The sequence below is a fragment of the Electrophorus electricus genome, chromosome 13 (genome assembly GCF_041902795.1).
Source record: "Electrophorus electricus isolate QZ-2024a chromosome 13, ASM4190279v1, whole genome shotgun sequence".
Classification (NCBI taxonomy): Eukaryota; Metazoa; Chordata; class Actinopteri; order Gymnotiformes; family Gymnotidae; genus Electrophorus; species Electrophorus electricus.
In genome coordinates, this window is record NC_137509.1 from 13932219 (window position 1) to 13954467 (window position 22249).

General features: G+C 43.9%; 2 protein-coding genes and 1 non-coding gene across 3 annotated transcripts; all 3 read left to right on the forward strand.

Moving 5' to 3' along the window:
• The first annotated feature begins 1462 nt into the window (after positions 1-1462).
• LOC145643475 (uncharacterized) lies at positions 1463-3558 on the forward strand. The gene is made up of 3 exons (XM_081694762.1): positions 1463-1595; positions 2483-2518; positions 2658-3558. The coding sequence occupies exon 3, from the start codon at positions 2684-2686 to the stop codon at positions 3299-3301; it is 618 nt and encodes a 205-aa protein (XP_081550888.1). The 5' UTR covers positions 1463-1595; positions 2483-2518; positions 2658-2683; the 3' UTR covers positions 3302-3558.
• Positions 3559-3696: 138 nt separating this feature from the next.
• dtx4a (deltex 4, E3 ubiquitin ligase a) lies at positions 3697-20728 on the forward strand. The gene is made up of 9 exons (XM_081694761.1): positions 3697-4886; positions 5616-5831; positions 6864-7842; positions 17492-17553; positions 17666-17827; positions 17909-17949; positions 18070-18390; positions 18517-18606; positions 18702-20728. The coding sequence occupies exons 2-9, from the start codon at positions 5621-5623 to the stop codon at positions 18927-18929; spliced, it is 2094 nt and encodes a 697-aa protein (XP_081550887.1). The 5' UTR covers positions 3697-4886; positions 5616-5620; the 3' UTR covers positions 18930-20728.
• Positions 4170-4241, forward strand: trnaa-cgc (transfer RNA alanine (anticodon CGC)). Its single transcript has one exon. It is a non-coding gene; the product is annotated as a tRNA-Ala (tRNA).
• Positions 20729-22249: the final 1521 nt, after the last annotated feature.

The following is a 22249-nucleotide window of genomic DNA, read 5'->3' on the forward strand; positions in this document are numbered from 1 at the left end:
TGTCTGCCTGTTGTATTTTGTATTTCTGGATTTTGACCTTGGTATATTTTGATGTTGCCTTTTGGAATTGCCCTTGCAAGAAAGAAAATGTTTCATTACATCCACCAGCATTTGGGCTGTTTTTTCTCACTATAACAAGTATTTGGAGTAAACACTTAAGCAAACATGACTTGCAGTTTTATTATAGACCGGAAGCATACTGAACAGGTCTTGGGCCCCTATGACCCATGTGAGTTATAGCTCACTGATTACAACTCGGTGACATCACAGATGCACACTTAAACCTAGATTGCATCTCTAATTGTAGGTAAAGTAAAATAATCATTTTCCCCAAGTTTTGCAAAGCTTTATTCACTTCAAAAGATAAATATTATGGAAACCGTTTCTGTAAAGTTTTTTTTTTTTTCAAATAAAATTAAATCGGTGCTAGTGAAGACCTGTGAAATCACTAAATGTCACTAGCTGTATTAAAACAATTCTGAATAACTTTGTGGAATTTCCTTGCTTGACTTAAAAATGAATTTTACCTTCAGCATGTGAGTGGTCTCTTAAAAGCATCTGGTGCATTTATCACAAATGGGTTTGTTTTGCTGGTGCAGAGCACACGGTTTTATGGGCGGTTTGGAACCTTGAAATGCTAACAGGATGTGGTATGCAAAGGACTCACACTCAAACATGCTATCTCACATTGGTAGGTTCCAGCAAATCCTTCCTGTATGAGAGCCAAAACTGGCAATTATTTACATGTACTTTCACTTCCCAAAGACTGCACTGTAAGTAAGTCAACTCAAGTCAAGTTTAACTTTATGATCCACACAGCAATTTCCATTGGGCACTGGTGCACAGATGCAACATAAAAATAAAAATAAAATCAATAATTACATGCAAATATGCATATATCCGCTCCCCACCAAACACAAACCCACAACCAGCAGCTAATCAACTGGTGATTAAAACCTGTTTAGCTTTACTGCAAAATGTATGTAGGCCTATAGCAGCAAAAGACCCTGAAGCCTTCTGCCCATTTGGCTCTCACTACCATGAGTTGCCTTGTTCTAAAATAGACTGTACTTTTTAAATATGCAAATACTCTGCTGCAACATCATACTTCATGGGAGCATTTACAGACATATTTAAATATTAACTCCATTAGACATCCTCACATGAGGAGATTTTGGAATTTGTCATCACTGTACTCTGCAACCAACAAGTTAACATAGCTTTATAGATTCACCTGTACTATTTATTATGTAGATATAAAATACATTAATTATTCAAATCATCTTCTCCACTTTCACACTACTTAGATGCATCTCAGACTGTATCAGATTTTTGTTCCCTGGAATTATTTATAAATGAAAAGGGTTACAGCAAAATCAAAACTAGGACTGCGTACACAAAAATGGTATTTTCTAATTTTAGTCACAGATATGTCATGCTCATATATACTCGCTACACCAATCAAATCCACTTGTGAGCAACTTCAAATGGGCTTAAGTAATGCGCTCTAGCACGGCTGCACCTCCACCCAAATTTTTTTCTTTTTCCTTTTGCACATCTACATTTTCTCATCAACGCATTTTTACGAACAAGTGGTGAGTGAAGCTAAATTTTCGTTATTTTAAAACAAATTATACATAGAAATACATAAATATGTATGCTAAAAATGTAATAAGCTTAGATATTTCTTTATATCTCTGTAACCTATAATTGCCCCAACAAATTAATTTGAAGGTACAGATCCAATACACTTTAGCTGTTTTATCTTTTATGTCATTTTATTTAACCACTCCATAACTGTTACTACAATTATAATTTTGCTAGCAATATAAATGGTAAAAAATCAACCTCTGAAGCATGGAAAAGGGCAACCAAAAAATTGTGTGATCACACAAATCTCTGTCAAATTTCCTTTTTATTTTGATGTTATTTGTTTTCCATACGGCATGGTACCGGATTAATATCCAACATAAATTATTTTGTCTCCATGCTCACATCATAGTAGCCCATTTATTCCCCTTTTGCTGATGGGGAAACATTTGGCCTTTGAGTATAGGAAAATGAGCAGTAAAGTTTGGCTAACAACTTAAAATAAAAGCACGATACAGTCAAAGGTAACCAATGTGTTTCTATAGTTAAAAGTGAAGTGTCTTGGGCACTGTAAACATTTCCTGTTCGATAGGGCACATTCAATGTTCTGTATAAAGTCAAAGGTAACCAATGTGTTTCTATAGTTAAAAGTGAAGTGTCTTGGGCACTGTAAACATTTCCTGTTCGATAGGGCACATTCAATGTTTTGTTTAAAGTCAAAGGTAACCAATGTGTTTCTATAGTTAAAAGTGAAGTGTCTTGGGCACTGTAAACATTTCCTGTTAGATAGGGTACATTCAATGTGCTGTAGCCTCCAACATGTATCTACATTTAATAGATCCTGAAACTGTGTGCAATGCAGTAACTGTTTTTCACTTTTTTTCTCCCATAGATTTATTAAATATAGGTGAAATAAGCCACATTCCAGGTACAGCTGCTTCATATGAACTAAACACTCTAAAGGCTTCTTTGAAGACAATTTGAATTGTCTTTTTTAATTATCCAGGTCCTTTAATTATTGGGGCTCTAACAACAATTTGCTTATGATCTGCTTACTTTCACAACAGCATTTCCACTATTCCCTTCCTAAGTGATGATGTCAGATACTCAGCCGGAATCTAACAGCACTGCAGTAATCTTGTATCTCTTATTCCTCTTGATTGCTCTCGTTCTGCTGCTCTTCTACCTCTATAAACGTCTGAACCGTGACACAGATGGTCAGTACACCATCCAGCACCTCATCTTTAGCCCTGGGGGCCTTCGAGATCGTGTAATACAAGGAGTTCAAGCTGTGGAGAGCAGGGTACATGATCTTAGGTCAAGGCTACAAATTCCTGATGAAGAGGAGGGCAATGCTGAGAACGATGAAGTTGGAAATGGAGAAAGAAAACAAGAAGAAGCAGAGAAAGGTCGTACTCAAAATGACACCAATGGAGAAATCAAGGAGGAACAAAATCAGGACAACTCGTCAGATGACTATTCCAGTATTGACCTAAGGGAGAGGGTCAAGGAAAATAACAACAAAAAAGTGGACAATAAAGAAGAAGATAAAAAGGAGGAGTCAGAAGACAGAGCAAAAGAGAATGACTGTAAACAAAGTGAAGAGGTGAAGAATGAAGAGAGAGTGGGTTTGTTTATTGACTTAAAGTCATTTTCCGGCAGTGCCATTTGGTCTGGGGAGAAGGGGGAAAATAATATGACAGTTTTGTGAAAAACAGCAGAAGCGGACAAAAATATGACGTTGATGGGAAAAGCTGTAGGCCATAAAGTTGTGTGGTAAAAAGAAGCTATTCTTATGATGCACCCCACCCCTTAAGGGTCTTCTGCTTTGAACTTTTTAAAATATGTTAGCTAACTCTTACGAGACTTAATTTCTTATATATGATTTATATAATTTTTGTGTTGGTGGGTATAATTTTCTTAGGAACTGTACGTTTACTTAAAAATAAATACATTAATATCAAAAAATGATTTTAATTGATGTAATAGCTACGTTTTCTACCAGGTAACGATATGTAGTTAAAGTGACCGATTTTTAGCTAGGATACCTAACTAGAGAAATAACCGGAGCTACCTGTTCTACAGCTGAAGTTTAGGTTTGCTTAAGATTGTTTTACTACCGCATAGAATTACTAGATATGGCAGTGCAGCTAGCTAGATAGCGTAGTTAAATAATTTTGTGACAGGAGCGTGATCATTCAGTACTTGCAAACTGCAATCTAGAAGGCAAAATATAGCGTTATATAGCTACTGAAACAGTTTTTAAATGTATTTGTTTGTTTGTTTGTTTTTTACCACATCTTCAATCAGAAAAAGAACAAGAGAAGCGAACAAGACAAACGCCTTTAAATAAACCTCCGCAAGTTCGGAGCAAGTCTAGCATATACAGCTACATTTTAACCCACATTTTCTGCTGACGTTATCTAGGTAACGTTATCTAGCTAGCTAGAAATTAGTCATTACAATGACAACTATTAGGTAGCGTTTAGTTGTTTCTACTTCAGTTAAAATACTGAAATCATATAACTACCTAGTTAGACCGCATATTTAGGAATCTATTTGAGAGTGTGCTTACGTAGGGGGATGTAGCTCAGTGGTAGAGCGCATGCTTCGCATGTATGAGGTCCCGGGTTCAATCCCCGGCATCTCCATGGCTTTTCTTTCTTGTTGTTTAAAAAAATGTTTATTGCTGGCATATAATAGCAAAAACACTAAATCGTTCTTTGAAACAAAGTACAATTAATTCTCAGGAATATTATAATATACTCCAAAAGGTATCAATCGTAAATATACGTAAGTCTGGTAGAGTGCGACATATTTTGGACTGAGAGGCGGAGAAGTAGGAAGTAGGAAGTGGACCCAGTGGTCCCGGGCCCGATTGGCCCATTATTGTTGTTGGGCGTGGAAATCGGCAAATCCACGCCAACGTCCAAGAGTCAACATCATCCTGCAAAAAATACTACATTTGCAAGTAGGGAGAAAGGCTGTGGTGTTATTAGAAACCAAACCACAGTTTAACCGCTGTCCGAACATGTGCAGATATTTAGAGCCTATTATGCAATTAGTTGCTATATTGTTTTTTCCTAAGGAATTAAAGGAAATGCTTCAGTAACTTGGTATAGCTTTCTTGCTACCCTTCTCCCTATAGCGAGCTAGCTAACCTAGCTTGCTTGCTACAACATCGCTGATGCTTCGAAGCTTTTGTCAGCTGGTCAAGTAAAGATGCATTCGCCAAGGGACTCTCGCCTGCCGTCGGTAATTTGAATGCAAACCTGAGAAGACGAAAAGTAATTTTGGTAAGTTTATTTTCAGCATTTCCCAGTTGCGGTGCATTGTGTGTAGCAACAATCGCCCTCTAGACATTTTCAAAGGCGATAGCTAGCTAGCGTTAGCTGTACGGCTAGCTCCATCGCGCAGTAAGGTTGCCTAGCTACACGTTAACGGACATTAACGGTCATTTTTAAATTCTCTCCACCTTCGCGAGCATTATCAGCCGGCTGCGCTCGCGTAGCCAGTTATACATCGCCGTGACACTAGCTAGCTATCAGCAGTTTTATTTTCACACAGCGCGTTTCTTCCTGTTTCTTTGTTGGAAAACCCACCTAGCTAGTAGCTAGGATATATAGCTCATTAAATATGTCAAGCGTACTTGGCTAGCGATAGGGAGCTACAGGCTTAATGTCTTGTGAAGGATTGTTGCTTCTATACACGTAGGTTAGCTAGCTAGCGTTAGCTGGCTGACTAGATTTAATTTGCGCACTCGGGTTTTTAGCGTTATAATTTTGAGCACTGTAATTTGATTCCGTGTTATGGGCGCTTCACTTTTAGTTGAGACGTGCAAGGCTCTAAATATGAACCGACTTTGACAGATGTAGTGGGGAAACTAGCTAGCTAGTTAACTTAGCCAGCGGTGTGGTTGCGCGTTAGTTAGCGAACTTTACGGCGCAGAGTCCATTTGTGCGAAAATGACAAACGTTGGTTTGAAGATGGCATCTTAAAAGCAACGGTGCTGTGTTATTTTGTAGGTGCGATGTTGCTAGCATCGGCCGTGGTCGTATGGGAATGGCTAAACGAACACGGGCGCTGGCGACCCTACAGCCCGGCCGTGTCTCATCACATCGAGGCGGTGATCCGCAGCGACCCCCGGGGCGCCGGGAGTGTGGTGCTAGGCCAAGTCGACTCTAGACTATCGCCATACATCATTGATCTGCAGTCCATGCATCAGTTTCGGCAAGATACCGGTAAGATGGATATGGTCGCACAAGGCCATTGAGGTCACCGCCTTTTAAGTGTCTGTTGATGCTTGTTATGCCTCATGATGCTGCATGCATTTTACGTTCATGTCGATCTGCTATTCGTGAAAGCATGAATGCAAACGCCAAAGGTGTTATTTTATTGTCTTATAAGCCAGATCATGTTCTCCGCGATGCTTGTTCGTGGCTGCAAAGCTTGTCTGACAGAGAGTCTAGGGACTCCCCAATAAACTAAAGCAGTATTTAGCTAAAAGTGTTACTTACTATTCCTTATTCCCCACCCAGTGTTGGCACCACAGTTCATTTAAAACCAGTACAAGTAATTGCATAATAAGATTCTCCTAATGATGGAATGATTGAGCAAATTAAACCTCATCAGTGCATGAGAGTACCTCTCTGAGAGAGAGAGAGAAGGAACGCCTTGCATTCCATAACATGGGGTGAAGTGCAGTCAAAACAAAGAGCTGGATTGTTGGCAGCTGAGAGTTTTTGGAGACTCCATCACCCTCCACTAACTGACAAAGGCCATTGTGTAAGGCTGACTGCCCCACATGGGAAGACGGAGGGATGGAGTGAAGAGAGCTGATGAAGGGCAGCGACCCATTTCTCTAAAAGACACCAGGGAGGAGGAGAGGGCTGAATAGCAGCAGGGTGAGGTCATGAGTGGGGGTTGGAGGTCGAATGAATACCCTTTCTGAGATATTTCGTGCACTGTCTTTTTTTTTTTTCCTTTTATGGATTAATCATACAGTGTAACTCATTTTGCATTCACACTGGAATCTGTAAGATGATGTCGTCAGATGTGTTTTTGTTATGTCTAATACAGATTTTTTTTTTTTTAATACAGATTTTTTTATGTCTAATACAGATATTTTTGTTTAGCTAGTGACACAAGCAGAATGAGGTGGGTGTTGTTTTTATGGTTTTAGCCATATGAGGATTGAATTGTTAAAAAGAATTGTGTCGGTGTAGTCTACGAGGTTCTAGCACTGATTGAAGGCGTTCTGTGTTTTTACCCAGGCACACTGAGGCCCGTTCGGCGGAGCTTCTATGACCCACGTTCTGCTCCGGGACAGGGCTGGATGTGGGAGTGGGAAAACGACTCTGGCTCATGGACACCATACGACACGGAGGTGGGCATCGCCATCCAGGCGGCACGCGACCGGCAGCAGCCCTGGCTGGACCTCACGCCGCTGGGTTTCTGCTACCTCATCGACCTGCAGAGCATGACCCAGATCAACAGGCAGACGCAGAGACGCCGGCGCATCCAGAGGCGCTCGGATTTGGCCTACCCACTGGTGTCAGGGCCCCTTCCCAAGCCGCATGCCTGGGCATCCAATGGGGGCGGAGGGCACTTGGGGGTAGGGGTGTCTGGGGTCACCGGAGGAAACGGCAGCGCATACCCTAGCGGAGCCCTTCCCGCGTCCGCCATCACGTCACTGGGCCAGCCGTGCTCGTGCCAGCAGTGCATGCTCGTCCTGGGTGTAAAGGCCCCGAGCATGGCGCAGACCCTGGGAAGGAAGCCACCGCCCATGCCCAAGCCGCCGAGCCCCAAGGCCGTGCCGCGGGGCCACTCGTACTCGCTCACGCTGCCCCACCCGCCCTCGCTATCCCGGGCACTCTCGCCACACAGGAACTCCACATCGGGTGCCAGCAGTGCCTTCGGTCACTCCCTCTCACTGCTGGGCTCTGCCACAGCTGCCCTGTCCCTCTCCTCCTCCCGGCCCCCTCCACCTGCCGTCCCCCCGCCCCCTCCGCCCTCCGCCATGCCCCATGTCACCGCTCCGCCTGGCACCACTCAGCCTCCACCCTCCAGCGCCCTCATCTCAACGGCCACCACCTGTGCGCCCACGCCCTCCGCCCGAGTCCTGGGCCCCGTGCCGTCGGCAGCTGCCGCCTGTGCCGCGCCGCTGCCCTCCCGCTCCAGCCTGGCAGGCCTCAGCCGGCCCGCCCTGCAGAGGATCGCCATGGCGCAGTCTCGGGCGCTTATCGCCTCAGGGTGAGTCGCCACGGCAACAACTACCGCCACAGAGTCTCGCCCGTGTTCTCCTCAGATGTGGTAACCCTGTTACTGAATCCTTACAGTTGGCCTGGCTTTTACATGCAGTAGATTTAGGCTGTCAGGCTTCTCCGGAAAACGTGTGTTGCACCAGTGTAACAATGTTTTTAAAAGCGGAGCTGAGCGGTACACCAGTGCTGTAGCATATTGTGTGAATCAGGATATCATTGTAGCATTTATTTAGTCAGTTAGTTTGCTTTGTTTAAAGCAGTAGTCCCTGTTTTGTTTTTGTTTGAAATGAACAAATGTCTCTGGGTCCAAACATTCGTTGCTAACAAACCTCGCTGAACTGGGAGAAGCAGTAACTGTCATCGGCTGCGACATTATTTTGTTATTAAAGATCATCAGATTTCAAATGAAGAACACTTCCTGTGACGACCAGTAGAACACGAGTATATCCTAGTAGCATGACTTTTTCTCACGTGTGGCCTGTTTACTTCACTGTACAGCATTATTTGCAGATTACATTTTGTAGTAGTACTGCATTACAGAGGAATTAAGGAGTAAATTACAAGGTGAAATGGACACAAAGCTAATTGATTTTAAGTCATCTGTGAGTGTTGTGCAGGTGTTGTAATATTGAGTGGAAGCTTGGTCGGGCGAACAGCAGACAGTGGGTCCCAGTATGGAGTGCTACAGCACTGCTCACCGAAAACCTTTCCACTGGGCACCACACCAGCTTCAGTATCTTAAGAAGGTAAATTCAAGTAGCGCCTATAGTCGGGCAGTATAGTAGAACAGCCTGGCGTGTTACACAGCCCAAACCCCTGTAGCTGTAGTGAGACATGAGATGAACTAGTCCGCACCTGAAATTCTTTAGAGTCAGAAAGGGCCTTGGTGAAGAAGAAAGGAGAACCAGGAGAAAGCCTATGTTGACTGTACACACTCAGCAGTCAAAGAGACAATTTGTGTTTGTTTTTTTCCCTCCTCTTTCCTTGCTAGGAACGGCAGGCAAGGGAGGTTATTTCTCAGTGTTAATGTTGTATGTACTTCAGTCTCCAGTGTCCTCCATAACTCTGTCGGCTGAACGTGGAAGGCTGCGAGGAAATGAAAGGAAGTGTTCTAGACCGAAGCGGGGAGTCTTCTATCAGTGTCAGCAGGTCACTCCCGTTCATTAGAGCCCCCGCTGCCCCACTCCCTGCGTCTCGCCGGTTCCCAGGCTCCTCTCTTTCTTCAGGGGCCCCTCCTGCCCCATTGTGCACACTGTGCGAGCGTACGTGCGTGCACACGTAGAGCATCTCCGCAGCAACCTTTGTTGGCAGGCGACAGCCCGGGTGGCATTTGCAACACAATGCGGCAGAGGGGCGGGTGCTCTGGCGAGGGGGGGGGGGGGGGGGGGCTTGCCCTAGCCTGTCGGCCGGCGTCCGCTGGAAGAGTCGGGCTCACTGGCGAATGTTTGGTTTGGTGTGCGCGAGGGAGGCAGACCCAGACACTGGGCTATGGAGACAAAAGGCCATCTCAGACGCGGCAACGCCACGGCTCCGGGCGGGAGCGGTAAAGAAGGCCCCTATGAATAGCGGGCTAGGGAGGATACATAGAGCTCTCCTCAGCCGAGCCAGTATGCAAGCACAAGCACACTCTGGCATACTGATCAGTCCCCCTAAAAATGATGCTTACTTTTCAGAAAACATTTTAGTGTAACCTGTTGTGTAACCTCTTTTACACATACCAACTAGGAAAAATGCATATTTTTATTGGCCTGCTAAATGAACCATAACCTTGGGGTTGTATGGTTGTACAAGTAGTGTAGTAGTAATGCAGCTTTATAACCATAAGCCTTTTTGCTATATCCTAGCAACACAAAGTTCTTTTCAAAGTTATTTTCATCAATTAACAAAACTCAGAGAATGAGCAGAAGAGAAATTTAAATCAAATCAATATTTGATGTGACCACCCTTTGCCTTCAAAATAGCATCAGTTCTTCTTGGTACACTTGCACACAGTTTTTGAAGGAACTCTGGTGGTAGGTTGTTCCAAACATCTTGGAGAACTAACCACAGATCTGTGGTTGTCGGGTTCCTCAAATCCTTCTGTCTCGTCGTGTAATCCCAGACAGACTCTGTGATGTTGAGATCACGGCTCAGTGGGGGCCATACCATCACTGCAAGGACTTGTTCTTCTTTACGCTGAAGATAGTTCTTAATGGCATTGGCTGTATGTTTGGGGTCATTGTCCTGCTGCAGAATAAATTTGGGGCCAATGATATGCCTCCCTGATTGGATGATGTCTAAGTATCTGCCTGTATTTCTCAGCATTGAGGACACCATTAATCCTGACAAAGTCCCCAACTCCCTTTGCAGAAAAGCAGCCCCAAACTTGCAAGGAACCTCCACCATGCTTCATTGGTGCCTGCAGACACTCATTATTGTACCGCTCTCCAGCCCTTTGGTGAACAAACTGCCTTCTGCTACAGCCAAATATTTCAAATTTTGACTCATCAGTCCAGAGCACCTGCTGCCATTTTTCTGCACTCTAGCTCCTATGTTTCCGTGCATAGTTGAGTCCCTTAACCTTATTTCCATGTCGGAGGTGTGGCTTTTTGGCTGCAATTCTTCTGGGAAGACCACTTCTGGCCAGATTTCTCCAGCCAGTAGTTGGGTGTACCTGGGTCCCACTGGTTGCTGCCCGTTGGTATGCCAGGGAAATAAGCTTACATTTACGGCATTTAACAGATGCCCTCTTCTAGAGCGCCTTACAAAAGTGCTTTCGCATTTATGCATAGAATATATCCCAGTACAGGAAGTTAAAATCAGACATACCAATGAACTAGAATACAGGGATGAATGCTGATACCTAGAAGTACAAAATACATAAGCTCCATCTTACACAATGATGAGTGCTATAAACAAGAAGTGCTAGAGTTTGTTAAACAACATAAACAATACCCTACAATAAGTACTAAATTAGTCAGTCAATATGGGAGCAGTGTCAGTTGTCCTTTAAATATTCTGCAAATAGATGGGTCTTCAGTCTGCATTTGAGGACTGCAAGGGACTCTGCTGTCCAGTCAGCAAGTGGGGGTTCATTCCACCCTCTTGGCGCCATGACAGAATGGTCTAGCTGCTTGTGGTCCATGAGACCTGAAGCAAGGTATTTCTAGCCAAGCCGTACTTGAGGTTCAAAGTAATTGGGGTACAGATCGCGCTTTGACAATTGACCTCATGTATGAAGGGAATGGCCCATTTTTGGCTTTGTAGGCAAGCATCAAGGTTTTAAATCTGATGTGTGCAGCTACAGGGAGCGCAGCAGTGGAGTAACATGTGAGTAGCAAGTTGCAGTAGTCTAGCTTTGAGATCACAAGAGACTACACAAGCACCTGGGTAGCTTCCTGCGAGAGAAAGGGTCACATCTTTCATATGTTACAAAGGAGGTATCTTCAAGGCTGGGTTAGATTAGAAACATGAGTTGAGAACGACAACTGGTTGTCCAAAGTTATGCCCAGGCTATGGGCAGCTTCAGATGGTGATACCAGGGAGTTCTCAAAGGAAACAGTAAGGTCATGGTAAGGGTTGGGAGTACCTCGGATGAACAGAAGCTCAGTTTTACTGTGGGTGGAGCTTCAAGTGGTGGGCTGTCATCCATGACGCCATATCAGTCAAGCATGCTGAGATATGTCTGCAGAACTGCGTGTCAGAGGGTGGAAAAGAGATAATTAATTGAGTGTCCTCAGCATAGCAGTGGTAGGAGAAACCAGGAGAAGATATTACATCACCAAGAGAACGAGTATACAAAGAGAAGAGAAGGGGGCCTAATACTGAGCCTTGTGGAACACCAGTGGAGTGTCTACACCGTTTGGATGTGGATCCTCTCCATGTCACCCGATTGGCTATGCTTGGAAATGGTTTCAGTCCTGTCACACCAAGCCTGGAGAGAGCAGAGAGAAAAATGTTGTGGTTCACTGCGTCAAAGGCTGCTGAAAGGTCTAGAAGAATCAAAACAGATGACCTTTTGGCAGCTTTAGCAGCATGAAGTTTTTCAGTCACTGCTACGAAGGCCGTTTCTGTAGAATGTGCTGGTTTGTAGCCAGACTGGGATCATGCAGCTGGTTCTGAGTGAGGGAGACAGGATTATAAACTGCTCATTCAAGGGCTTTGAGAGGAAAGAGAAAAGTGATACTGGTCTGTAGTTGGTAACGCTGGAGTTGTCAAGTGTGGCCTTCTTGAGGATTGGTACCACCCAGGCGGTTTTGAATGCAGTAGGCACGTATCCAGAAGATAAGGAGTTGTTGATGACAGAGATGAAAGCAGGCAGATCTCTTGCGATCGTCTGGAACAGAGCAGAAGGAATTGGATCCAGCGGACATGTAGTCGGATTGCTGGAAGTCAGGAGTTGAAGAATTTCATCTGAGGAAAAAGAGTTGGATGTTGGAGAATGCACATTGGTTGGAGGAGTGGGAACAGGAAAAGGACTGGTGGATCCTTCTCCTCAAAGAAGGTGATGAAATCCTCAGGAGTAAGAGAGAGGATAGAGAGTCAGGGTGAGGAAGGGTGGACAAAATAGTAGAAGTAAGGGAAGAGGGAGTTATGGAGTGCAGATTGCGACAGAGGGAGGAGGAACATGTTGGAGAGGACTGGATGAGAGGTGATGGGTGACTGCGATGTCCGATGTGGTGGTACAGGTGAAGATCAGGTCCAGAACATTGTCTGCTTTGTGAGTTGGAGGAGAGTGGTTGAGGGTCAAATGCTGTCAACAGTGGAAGGATGCAGGAGGAATGCAGCTTGTCTGATGGAAGGTTGAAGTCACCAAGGAGAATGAGTGGATTTCCTTCAATGGGGAATTGACTCAGGAGGATGTCGAGCTCATCAATGAAGTGATCTAGGGAACCTGGAGGGCGGTAGATGACTGATAAGAAGTTTGGTGGGGAAAGACATTGTAGTGGCATGAAGTTCAATTTCCATCTCCTCTTTTGTAGAGAAGGAAAGTGGAGTGAAACGCCACTCTCTAGACATTAGTGCCACCACCCCTGCCGAGACGCCTTGGAGAATGGGTAAATGAAAAGGCAAAGGACGGGGCAGCCGGAGTCAGTGAGGTTGCTGAGATTGTGACGTCTATGATGGAGATCTGTGGGATATGTGGACAGGAATTCTGAAACGCATTTCAGATGCTTGATTTGTGGATGTATGAGAAAGGATTGAGATAATATGAGAAAATATTTAGCTGAGTTTGTGAAGTCCAGTAGGTGAGATGTAGATGAACTGAGATTCTACAAATGTTGCTTACTGCTACCACATCCTAATTTAACTCAAAACCAGTGCAAAACTACACTGGTAGTGAGTAATTACAGCTAACAAGCAACTAAGAACTAGGTTTAGACAACAAGCCTTGAATTTCACAGACTCTAAGGCAAAAGTGAGTGAACTCAGAGCCTACCTTAACCAATCATATGATAATCCAACGAGACAAACCAAAGCTTGATGAAAGTTTCCTTGGCAGACCACTGCATCTACCATCCTCCATGTTGCCCGTTTCTTTGTGCTTCTTCAAAAGAGCTCGAACAGCACAGCTTGAAACCCCAATCTGCTTTGAAATCTTTGTCTGGGAGAGCCCTTGCTGATGCAGTATAACTACCTTGTGTCTTGTTACTGTGCTCAGTCTTGCCATGGTATATGACCTGTGACATGAAACTGTCTTCCACAACTTCACCTTGGTAGCAGAGTTTGGCTGTTCCTCATCCAGTTTTAAGACTCCTACACGGCTGTTTTTCAGTTAATCACTGTGTTTCAACCCACATGTAAAATTGATGATCATTAGCGCCTGTTTGGTATAATTGGTTGATCATACACCTAACTATAATCCTACAAAATCCCTGACTTTGTGCAAGTGTACCTATAAGAATTGATGCTGGATTAAAGGCAATTAAATGCTGGATTATTGATTTGGTTTAGATTTTTCTTTTGTTCGCTCACTTTGCATTTTGTAAATTGTAAGTTGCTGACCAACTGCAGCAACCCCAGATCATAGCACTGTCCCCACAGGCTTGTATGGGAGGCACTAGGCATGATGGGTGTGTCACTTCAGCCGCCTCTCTTCTTACACTGTTCCAGAGTGATGGGTGCATCAGGGTAAATCTGGACTCATCAGACCGCATGACCTTCTTCCATTGCTCCAGCGTCCAATCTTTATGCTCCCTAGCAAATTGAAGCCATTTTTGCCAGTTAGCCTCACTGACAAGTGGTTTTCTTAAGGCTACACAGCTGTTTAGTCCCAATCCCTTGAGTTCCCCTTTTGCATTGTGCGTGTGGAAATGCTCTTACTTTCACTATTAAACATATCCCTGAGTTCCACTGTTGTTTTTCTACGATTTGATTTCACCACACATTTAAGTAATCATCGATCACGATCATTCAAGATTTTTTTCCAACCACATTCCTTCCTTGAAGATGATGTTTCCCTACTCTCCGTTCACTTTTTAATAATGCGTTGGACAGTTCTTAACCCAATTTTAGTAGTTTCAGCAATCTCCTTGTTTTCTCTGCTTGATGCATGGCAATAATCTGACCCCTTTGAAACAGATTAAGATCTTTTCCATGACCACAGGATGTGTCTTTCAACATGGTTGTTTAACAAATGAGAAGCTACTCACTGCATCAGTTGGGGTTAAATAACTTGTTGCCAGATGAAACATAATCACCTATGCAGTAATTATCCAAGGGGAGGCTCTTACGTATTTGCTTAGTTAAATCCAGGTGGTGACCCTTTTTTTTGGCCTGTGTGTGTATATCCCTGCGTTTCATGAACGGCGATATGTTACATATCCGTTTTTGCAGCAACAGAAGATCGTATGACCGTCCGTCACATTCCATATGGTTGCACTCTGGACGCTGTGGGATGGTGTCGCTATTCCATAAGCGAAGCATGCCCAGAGAGACAAGTAGCGTTGGTCCCATCAGTCACCACTGCAGCCATATCTGCAGACAAGTGGGAACAGGCCAGCCCTAGAGCACATGTGAAGCCATACCAGCTGTTAGAGTGGTACATATGTGTACAGTGTCACACTGGTGCATATGTTGCATCAGCATGCACAAGTATTGTAACTGAAATCAGTTCATAAACATGGTGAAACCCCTATGAATATACGGCACTGAATAATTAGTCATAATAATTGAAAACACCTTTGATTGATCAAAAAGCCGAAGGTTATGCATTTCCTTTATACTTTTCTGCATCACAAACGGAGAATGTCTAAATTCTAAAGAAGTTTCTGTGTGTTCAGTGTGAGGGGATTAATCAGTCACCCCCCCTCAATTCTGATGGATTTATCCACAGTGTTTGATCTGTGCAGATCGCTGGACTATGGAGTGAGTGGCGGTGAGCCAGAGGTGGGATTTGAGCTCACACCACACACTGCAAGTAAATCAAACATTGCCTTGATAAATGTAGGTTTCAGCTGGAGGTTCTGGAAGAGTTTTTATAAATGTTTAATGCTCTCTCTTGGTCCTGACAGTCACTGAGTGAACAAAATCTTGTGCTTCCAGTCACTCTCTTCGCTGCATGGCTGTTGGTGGAAGCTCCAGCTAGGACTCAAAAGCAGTCGGAACGGTCAGAGGGATTTTGGGTTAGCAGGGGTGAGGTCAGACATTCTCGTGAGCAACGGCAACATGAGGCTGTTGTCACCGGACATGGTGTGCCGAGCGGCAGATACGACATGCTCCTGTGTTTTAGCTGAGAGTGTCTGCTCGCTTCCCGTTCGGTGGCTTTGCACTCGCACCTTCGCAAACACCATACGGTTAACACCGTTCCGATTAGCCGGTGGGAAACGTGACTGAACGTTTTACAGGAAAACCGTCACTGCCCATCCTCCCATTCTGTCACTCACCTTCACTGCCTCCCCCTTCCCCACCCTTATTTTTACGGCCTCCATCACACCTCGTACAGTCGTGCTTTACCAGAGATGAATGAAGATGACTCACCTTTGCACACGGTTTCTCAGGTTTCCCTCAGATCTACGTGTACATATCCTGAACTATCACTTATTCACTCACACCCTTACACGTGCTCTCTCTATCTTTCTTTGACACACACACACACACACACACACACACTGAACTGCAGTCACATTTTCACGTGGTGAAGAGACTATAACCTGAAAGCAAATACTTAGCTAGTGAAAAGGGCAACATGATGAGTACTTGATATTGTAATCTTATTTGGTATTAAACTGTGTATTATTTTATTTTATGTGTGTGTGCAAGCATATATGCAGTAAAACCGAATTTAATCAACCTGCCAAGTTTCGTTGTATGATCTAGGCCAATTGTTTATTGCTTTGCATTTCAGATGTTAGCTGCCATGTATTTGTAAGTGATTGCAAGCAAATGCACGTCAGTTTGGTAATTAATGTCACCTAACAGGACCCAAAACTTTCACCCCATTACCTGCTTCCACCTGGACCGCTGCAATTTGTTTGAGCGTGGGTGGGTGCTCGTGCGTTTGTGATCACGCGGTGGATCACACGCCGTATGTGCAGGCGTGACGGTACCTTATGGCGGAGTGTCGAAGAGTGACGTTCAGCAGTAATCTCAAGCCCTGTGACGAGTCTTTCTCCTGCCACTCGTCAACAGATGGAAACAGGTGGATTAGCTCTATAAGAGGCGGGACGGGGAGAGCAGGGACACACGTTCATCTGTGAGGAGAAAGAGAGAGATGGAATAAACTTTCCTGAAATGGAATACTAATACTTCTTTGCTCTGTGGCTGCTTGGAAACACAGTTTTGAGAGCTTCTTTTAAGAGCTTAGCGTGGACAGTCTCAGGAAAGCATAAACCAGAAGGGCTTTTGTCGGTCAGTACTTTGGATTTTCCCCCTGTGGGTTTGTTTGAACATCGCAAGCATGACTATAATCCAGGTTAAGCAGTGAGTATCTTTGGAGACTTTGCTGTTTTGTCATTAGCTGTGTGTTTTAGGAAATTTGTGTTATGAAATTCACCATAATGTGGTTTGAACAGCGCTAAAAAATCTTTCCTGTTTTTGTGTTCTTACTAAATTAACTAAACAAATGGCATTTGACTTGATGACAATTATCTCCGAGCACCATTGTTGTATTCATAGCCTGTTGTTCTACTGGCCAAAGTATTCAAATAATTTATGGTAGATTGTCCTTGGAAATTGCCTTATGTCGAAGGAAACCCGGAGCCCGGGACAGACATACCCAGGGCATGCCTTATTCACTGGTCTGCAAGATATCGCACAACATTTACTGATGGCACATCACAGCCTTTGTGGCCAAGAAAGCTAGCCATTATCTCCAATATGTCTTGTATTTTCATGAATTCCAGCTGTGTGAAATTTTTTCTGTGGTCTATGCTAACAGTTTCATGATAATACTAGAACGTTCATCTGTGTAACCAGCAGCATGTCTGATGGAAGGTGACCTGGCTCATGTGCTCTGTCGTGTCTTGGTTCATCATCGGGTCAGAAAACGAGACTGATGAGTAATCGGGCGTCCACCGAACAACAGAGCATCGTTACATCATGGCCCTCAAACGCCTTCGGTCTCCAAAGACAAGCCAGACCGAGTAGAATGTAATCAGTGTCTCGTGTGTAAACGGAACGTGACTACATGACTAATAACTTTTTTCCCTATGTCGCAGGGTGCCAACTGTCCCAGTTAAGAATCTGAATGGGTCCAGTCCTGTTCACCCAGCTTTAGCTGGTGAGTAAAACAAGCCAATAAAATGGACAGTGCTGATTATAGAAATCGAGTTTGCATAATATAAGAAAAGGCATGAAGTAGTGCAGAGATTGTTTGTTTGTTTTTCTTTCAGGGATAACAGGCATCTTGATGAGTGCTGCAGGACTCCCTGTCTGCTTGACCCGCCCACCCAAACTGGTGCTCCACCCCCCACCTGTCAGCAAGAGTGACATAAAACCAGTGCCAGGCCTCGGCCACTGCTGCCGCAAGACCACCAAGAAACAGGCGCGCAAAGGTTAGGAGACTCACTCACACAGGTATGCACTACTCGTTTGCATCCATACGCTGACTCATGCACATCCTTCCACACCAACAGGCCGAACCCCAGAGGAAGTGGTGAGGAGATACTTGCAGAAGGTCCGCTACCCCCCGGAGGAGGCATGCCCCTGAGCCCTCGCAGTTCTCACACAAAATGTCTTTCTCTTTTTCTGCTGGCATCAGCGGTCCTTACTCTTCTCTCTCCCGCCTGTTTTGCAGGATTGCACCATCTGCATGGAGGCTCTGGCAGGCCCGTCTGGCTACAAAGGCCCTGGCGTGGGTGGCATTTCGCGGGCAGAGTCCGTGGGGCGTCTGTCCCAATGCGGGCACCAGTACCACCTGCAGTGTCTGGTGGCCATGTACAATAACGGAAATAAGGATGGTAGCCTGCAATGCCCCACCTGCAAGACCATCTACGGAGTCAAGACTGGCAACCAGCCACCCGGCAAGATGGAGTACCACGTCATCCCTCACTCTCTGCCCGGCCACCCCGACTGCAAAACCATCCGGATTATCTACAACATACCGCCTGGCATACAGGTACGACCTTTCCCGTGGCCGAACCTCTCCTGTGCTCTGGCAGTGACATAACTGCACAAGTAAGTGATCACATGCGGTCGTAGATCTTTTGTGCCTCAACCTGCTTCTTTTCTTTCCGTGCCACAGGGCCCTGAGCACCCCAACCCCGGCAAGCCCTTCACAGCCCGCGGATTCCCCCGCCACTGCTACCTCCCCGACAGCGAGAAAGGGCGTCTAGTGAGTACACGTTCTCCTCCCCCTAGACATAGAACTGTACACTCCTAAAGCATGCCCCTCATGGTGTGTGTGTGTGTATGCCCCACCCACCTCAGGTGCTGAAGCTGTTGCTGGTGGCATGGGACCGCAGGCTCATCTTCTCCGTGGGCACATCCAGCACGACAGGCGAGACGGACACGGTCATCTGGAACGAGGTGCACCACAAGACCGAGTTCGGCTCCAACCTGACCGGCCACGGCTACCCCGACTCCGGACACCTGGACAATGTCCTGGAGGAGCTGCGGGCGCAGGGCATTGCTGAGGAGGACTGCCTGAGGGACTGAACAAACACGAGAGGAGAAAGTGGAGGTGCCAAGTTTTAATCCAAATCCAAAACCCTTTATCCTAAACTGGAATTGGATTTTTTCCTTCTTTCTTTCTTTCTTTCTTTCTTTCTTTCTCTTTCTTTTTCTCTTTCTTTCTTTCTTTCTTTCTCTTTCTTTCTTTCTTTCTTTCTTTCTTTCTTTCTTTCTTTCTCTCTCTTCTTTTCTAAAATCAAGAATGCAGTCTAAAAGGAACTGGGAGGACTTGTAAAAGTCACTGATTGCATTCTTTCTCTGTGGTACTGTCCTTCCTGCTGCTGAAGAAAGCTCTTAAACCACGTTTTGAAACAGCTGTGTTTTCAAAGCTCGTTCAACCAACTTGAACAAAGAAGGGAAGTTGGTATGAATTAATTTACTGTTGCTGGTGTCCGTTTAATGTATCGTAGTTCTGTGAAGGGTACTCCAACCTGAGGTACTTCTGTGCATGTAAGTATATCATTCAGTGCAACGTGGAATAAACCCTTTTGTACAATTGAGGCCCACCACGTTTTGCTATTACGCTCCAGTGGCAGTTTCAGACTGAGTATGAATGTTTACTGCCCTCTAGTGGCACTTGATGATACATTCCGTCCATACCCATGGTACTGCTGTTTAAAGTTTTTTGGTTTTTTTTTTCTCCAGTTTTACTTTATTTTCAGTACATTAATTACTTACTTTTATACTTATTCTGCATTACCTTATTTTATGTTATAGAGTGAATAAATTAGAAGCCTGTATGGCACGTTTTTGAGAATTTAAGATAATTAATGTCTTTGTCAAGGACTAGTAATGCTGCCCTTAGACATTAAACTCAAACCACATAAAGTATTAATCAGTATTAAAAAAGAAATACAAACAAACAAAACAATGTTGAGCTACAGGAGAAGGCATGGCACTGCATTAGTAATGGGGACGAATGCAAAAATGGCCAAGTTATTTCACAAAGCCCCTGAGCGAGTGAGTCAAATCAAGTTTCATCAAGATTAGACACGCAACCGGAGACTAAATGTCCAAACCAGTGGTAAGGTTAACCAGGTTTAGAATAATATACTTCCCCTTGATTCATAAAGAGGGAGTGACCTTTTATTGCCAACTTGTGCCAAGATTTGGCAAAATCACATACAGTTCAAAAGCTTTGGTATGACCATACCTGGTGCTGGTAAGCTACCAATCTGATTGGCGTGCCTCAGAACATCTGGTCTAGCTTTTGTTGAGTGGTTTCTGTCTGTGGTCAGACCTTCTCCGGTTGCATTTCTGGTCAGTCCTGGGTAGGTCCATGATGGACATGTTTACAAAGTGTATTGTTGACTTTGTTGCATGTATGTACATGCAAATGTAAGCTTACATTTATAGTTGAAGTATATAGTGTGCTGTATGTGTTTTATGTACACATTTTCTTAATCGAAATCAGTTTTGAAGGCAGGCAAATGAAGCAAGCACTCCTTAATCTCTTTCCCACCATTTTATTTGTTATACATGTTAATTTTTAGTAATGTCTTATAAGCTATTAGTTATTTTTTTCTTTTTTATACTGTGAAGTTTTACTCTCACTTATTGCACTTGTATTTTTTCCATTATAATTGCTATGGTTATAACAGTAAAAATGACTCCTGCCAAGAGGAAGCTACAAAGAGAAACAGTGTATGAATTATACACTAGCTAGAATTATTGTTGCTGTATAATATAAACCTGTACAAAATCACATGCATATTAATTAGCTGCTGGAATACTGAATGAATATTAAAGAACAAAATTAAAAAGGTGATTGTAGGTTTTGTTAATCCTGAATGCTTTGCATTTTTCTCATTTATTTGAAATATGTTACTTGGGACAACTAAAACATTGATGAGGATTTTCTGATGATCCTTTTAATGTGACCAAAAACCCATTCTTAGCATGTTTTAAATGTCATCTTTAGTAAAAGTGCACTTAATGCCCATCTTTCCACTGTCTTTACCGATGCCAAATACAATACTAACTTTTCTGTTGTAAACACTGCGTATTACAAGCCCTACATGCGGACCTGTAGATGGACAATAATGATTAAAAACATAACAGCTGTGGTCAAGCTGGTATGTAAAATGTAAATTAGCATAATGGTGTCAGTATGTCAGGTACTGATGTGCTTTAGAGCCATTTTTGTATCAGAATCGAAGTGTTCTCTGCATTTATATTCATCTATTACAAATAGTGTGGCTTAAGTAACTCTACAATGATTAGTCTTTCTAATTAATTTGTATCGTATCCAATAACGACCCCCTCAGTCCACTTAACAGACCCCTTTTTCCTCTGTAAACCAAATTTCGGCGTGATGGCCCCACATTTGAGGGAGTTCAGAAACACCACCACCAGTTCATTTCAGTAATGTTTATTAATACTTCCTGCAGTGTACACTGCATTTAAGCCAGATGACCAAAACAACTCATAGCTAAAACATCTACTGAATGTGTTGGTGATCGGAGATTAGTAATGATACCTGAATATCTATTACAGAATAGGTGAGGTAGGCCACATAATGCTTTTATAATGATATAATGCTTTTAAAACAATAAAGCCAAGTGTCCACTGTAATCTCAGTGGAAGATTTCTGCTGAGAAAGGTCTTGATACTTTTCCTGTCTCTTTAATATCTTCAGACACATAATGGACTGTCGCACCCTCAGTAAATGTGCCTGTAATCTGAAATACCAGAGGCGGGTTTATGGGGGTGGGGGAGCTATTCCTCAAAATGTTGGAAGGGAGGAGATTGGGGCAGGAAAGGGGGAGGGGTAGATATGCCCAAACAATGCACACACTGTCTGCATGCTCAGAAATGCAGGCAGCAAGAAGTACAAGCTCTTAAAGCCCAATAGCAAAGCTGTAGCCAGAGAAGTCCTGTTCATTTATTTTAGCAAGTTCTGCTTTTCTGCTTACTGGTAGCAGAAAAGACCACAAAATTCAGACTCTGTAGGCTTTTAAATATAGCTGTACACAGCTCTTACATTTCTGTATAGTGAATGTGTGAGTTCTAATTGCGTTTTGGAAGATCTGTCCTCTAAACATCTATTAAAAGCTTTTAAATACATTAAGGTTTGGATTGCAATGCCTAGAGCAAGGCATGTTGCCAAGGCAACATCTTAATCTGCTCCTGCAGTCTCCTGCCCCACCCCCAAGTAGTCACATTTCACATGCAGATTTCCTGGCTGCCCAACCCATTCACAGGCTTTCTGCTAAAAGCTTTTTGTTACATATTCCAGAGAGAATCAGTGGGGAATGGAGAGTGGGGCAGAGGTGTCGAGAGGGAGGGCTTTGGTAGGCTGTTGC

Coding starts and splice junctions, on each gene's coding strand:
- LOC145643475 (XM_081694762.1), top strand. CDS start 2,684: ATGATGTCAGATACTCAGCCGGAATCTAACAGCACTGCAGTAATCTTG.
- dtx4a (XM_081694761.1), top strand. CDS start 5,621: ATGTTGCTAGCATCGGCCGTGGTCGTATGGGAATGGCTAAACGAACAC. Junction 7,843..17,491: donor CGGGCGCTTATCGCCTCAGG/GTGAGTCGCCAC, acceptor CCTATGTCGCAG/GGTGCCAACTGTCCCAGTTA. Junction 17,828..17,908: donor CAAGAAACAGGCGCGCAAAG/GTTAGGAGACTC, acceptor CCACACCAACAG/GCCGAACCCCAGAGGAAGTG.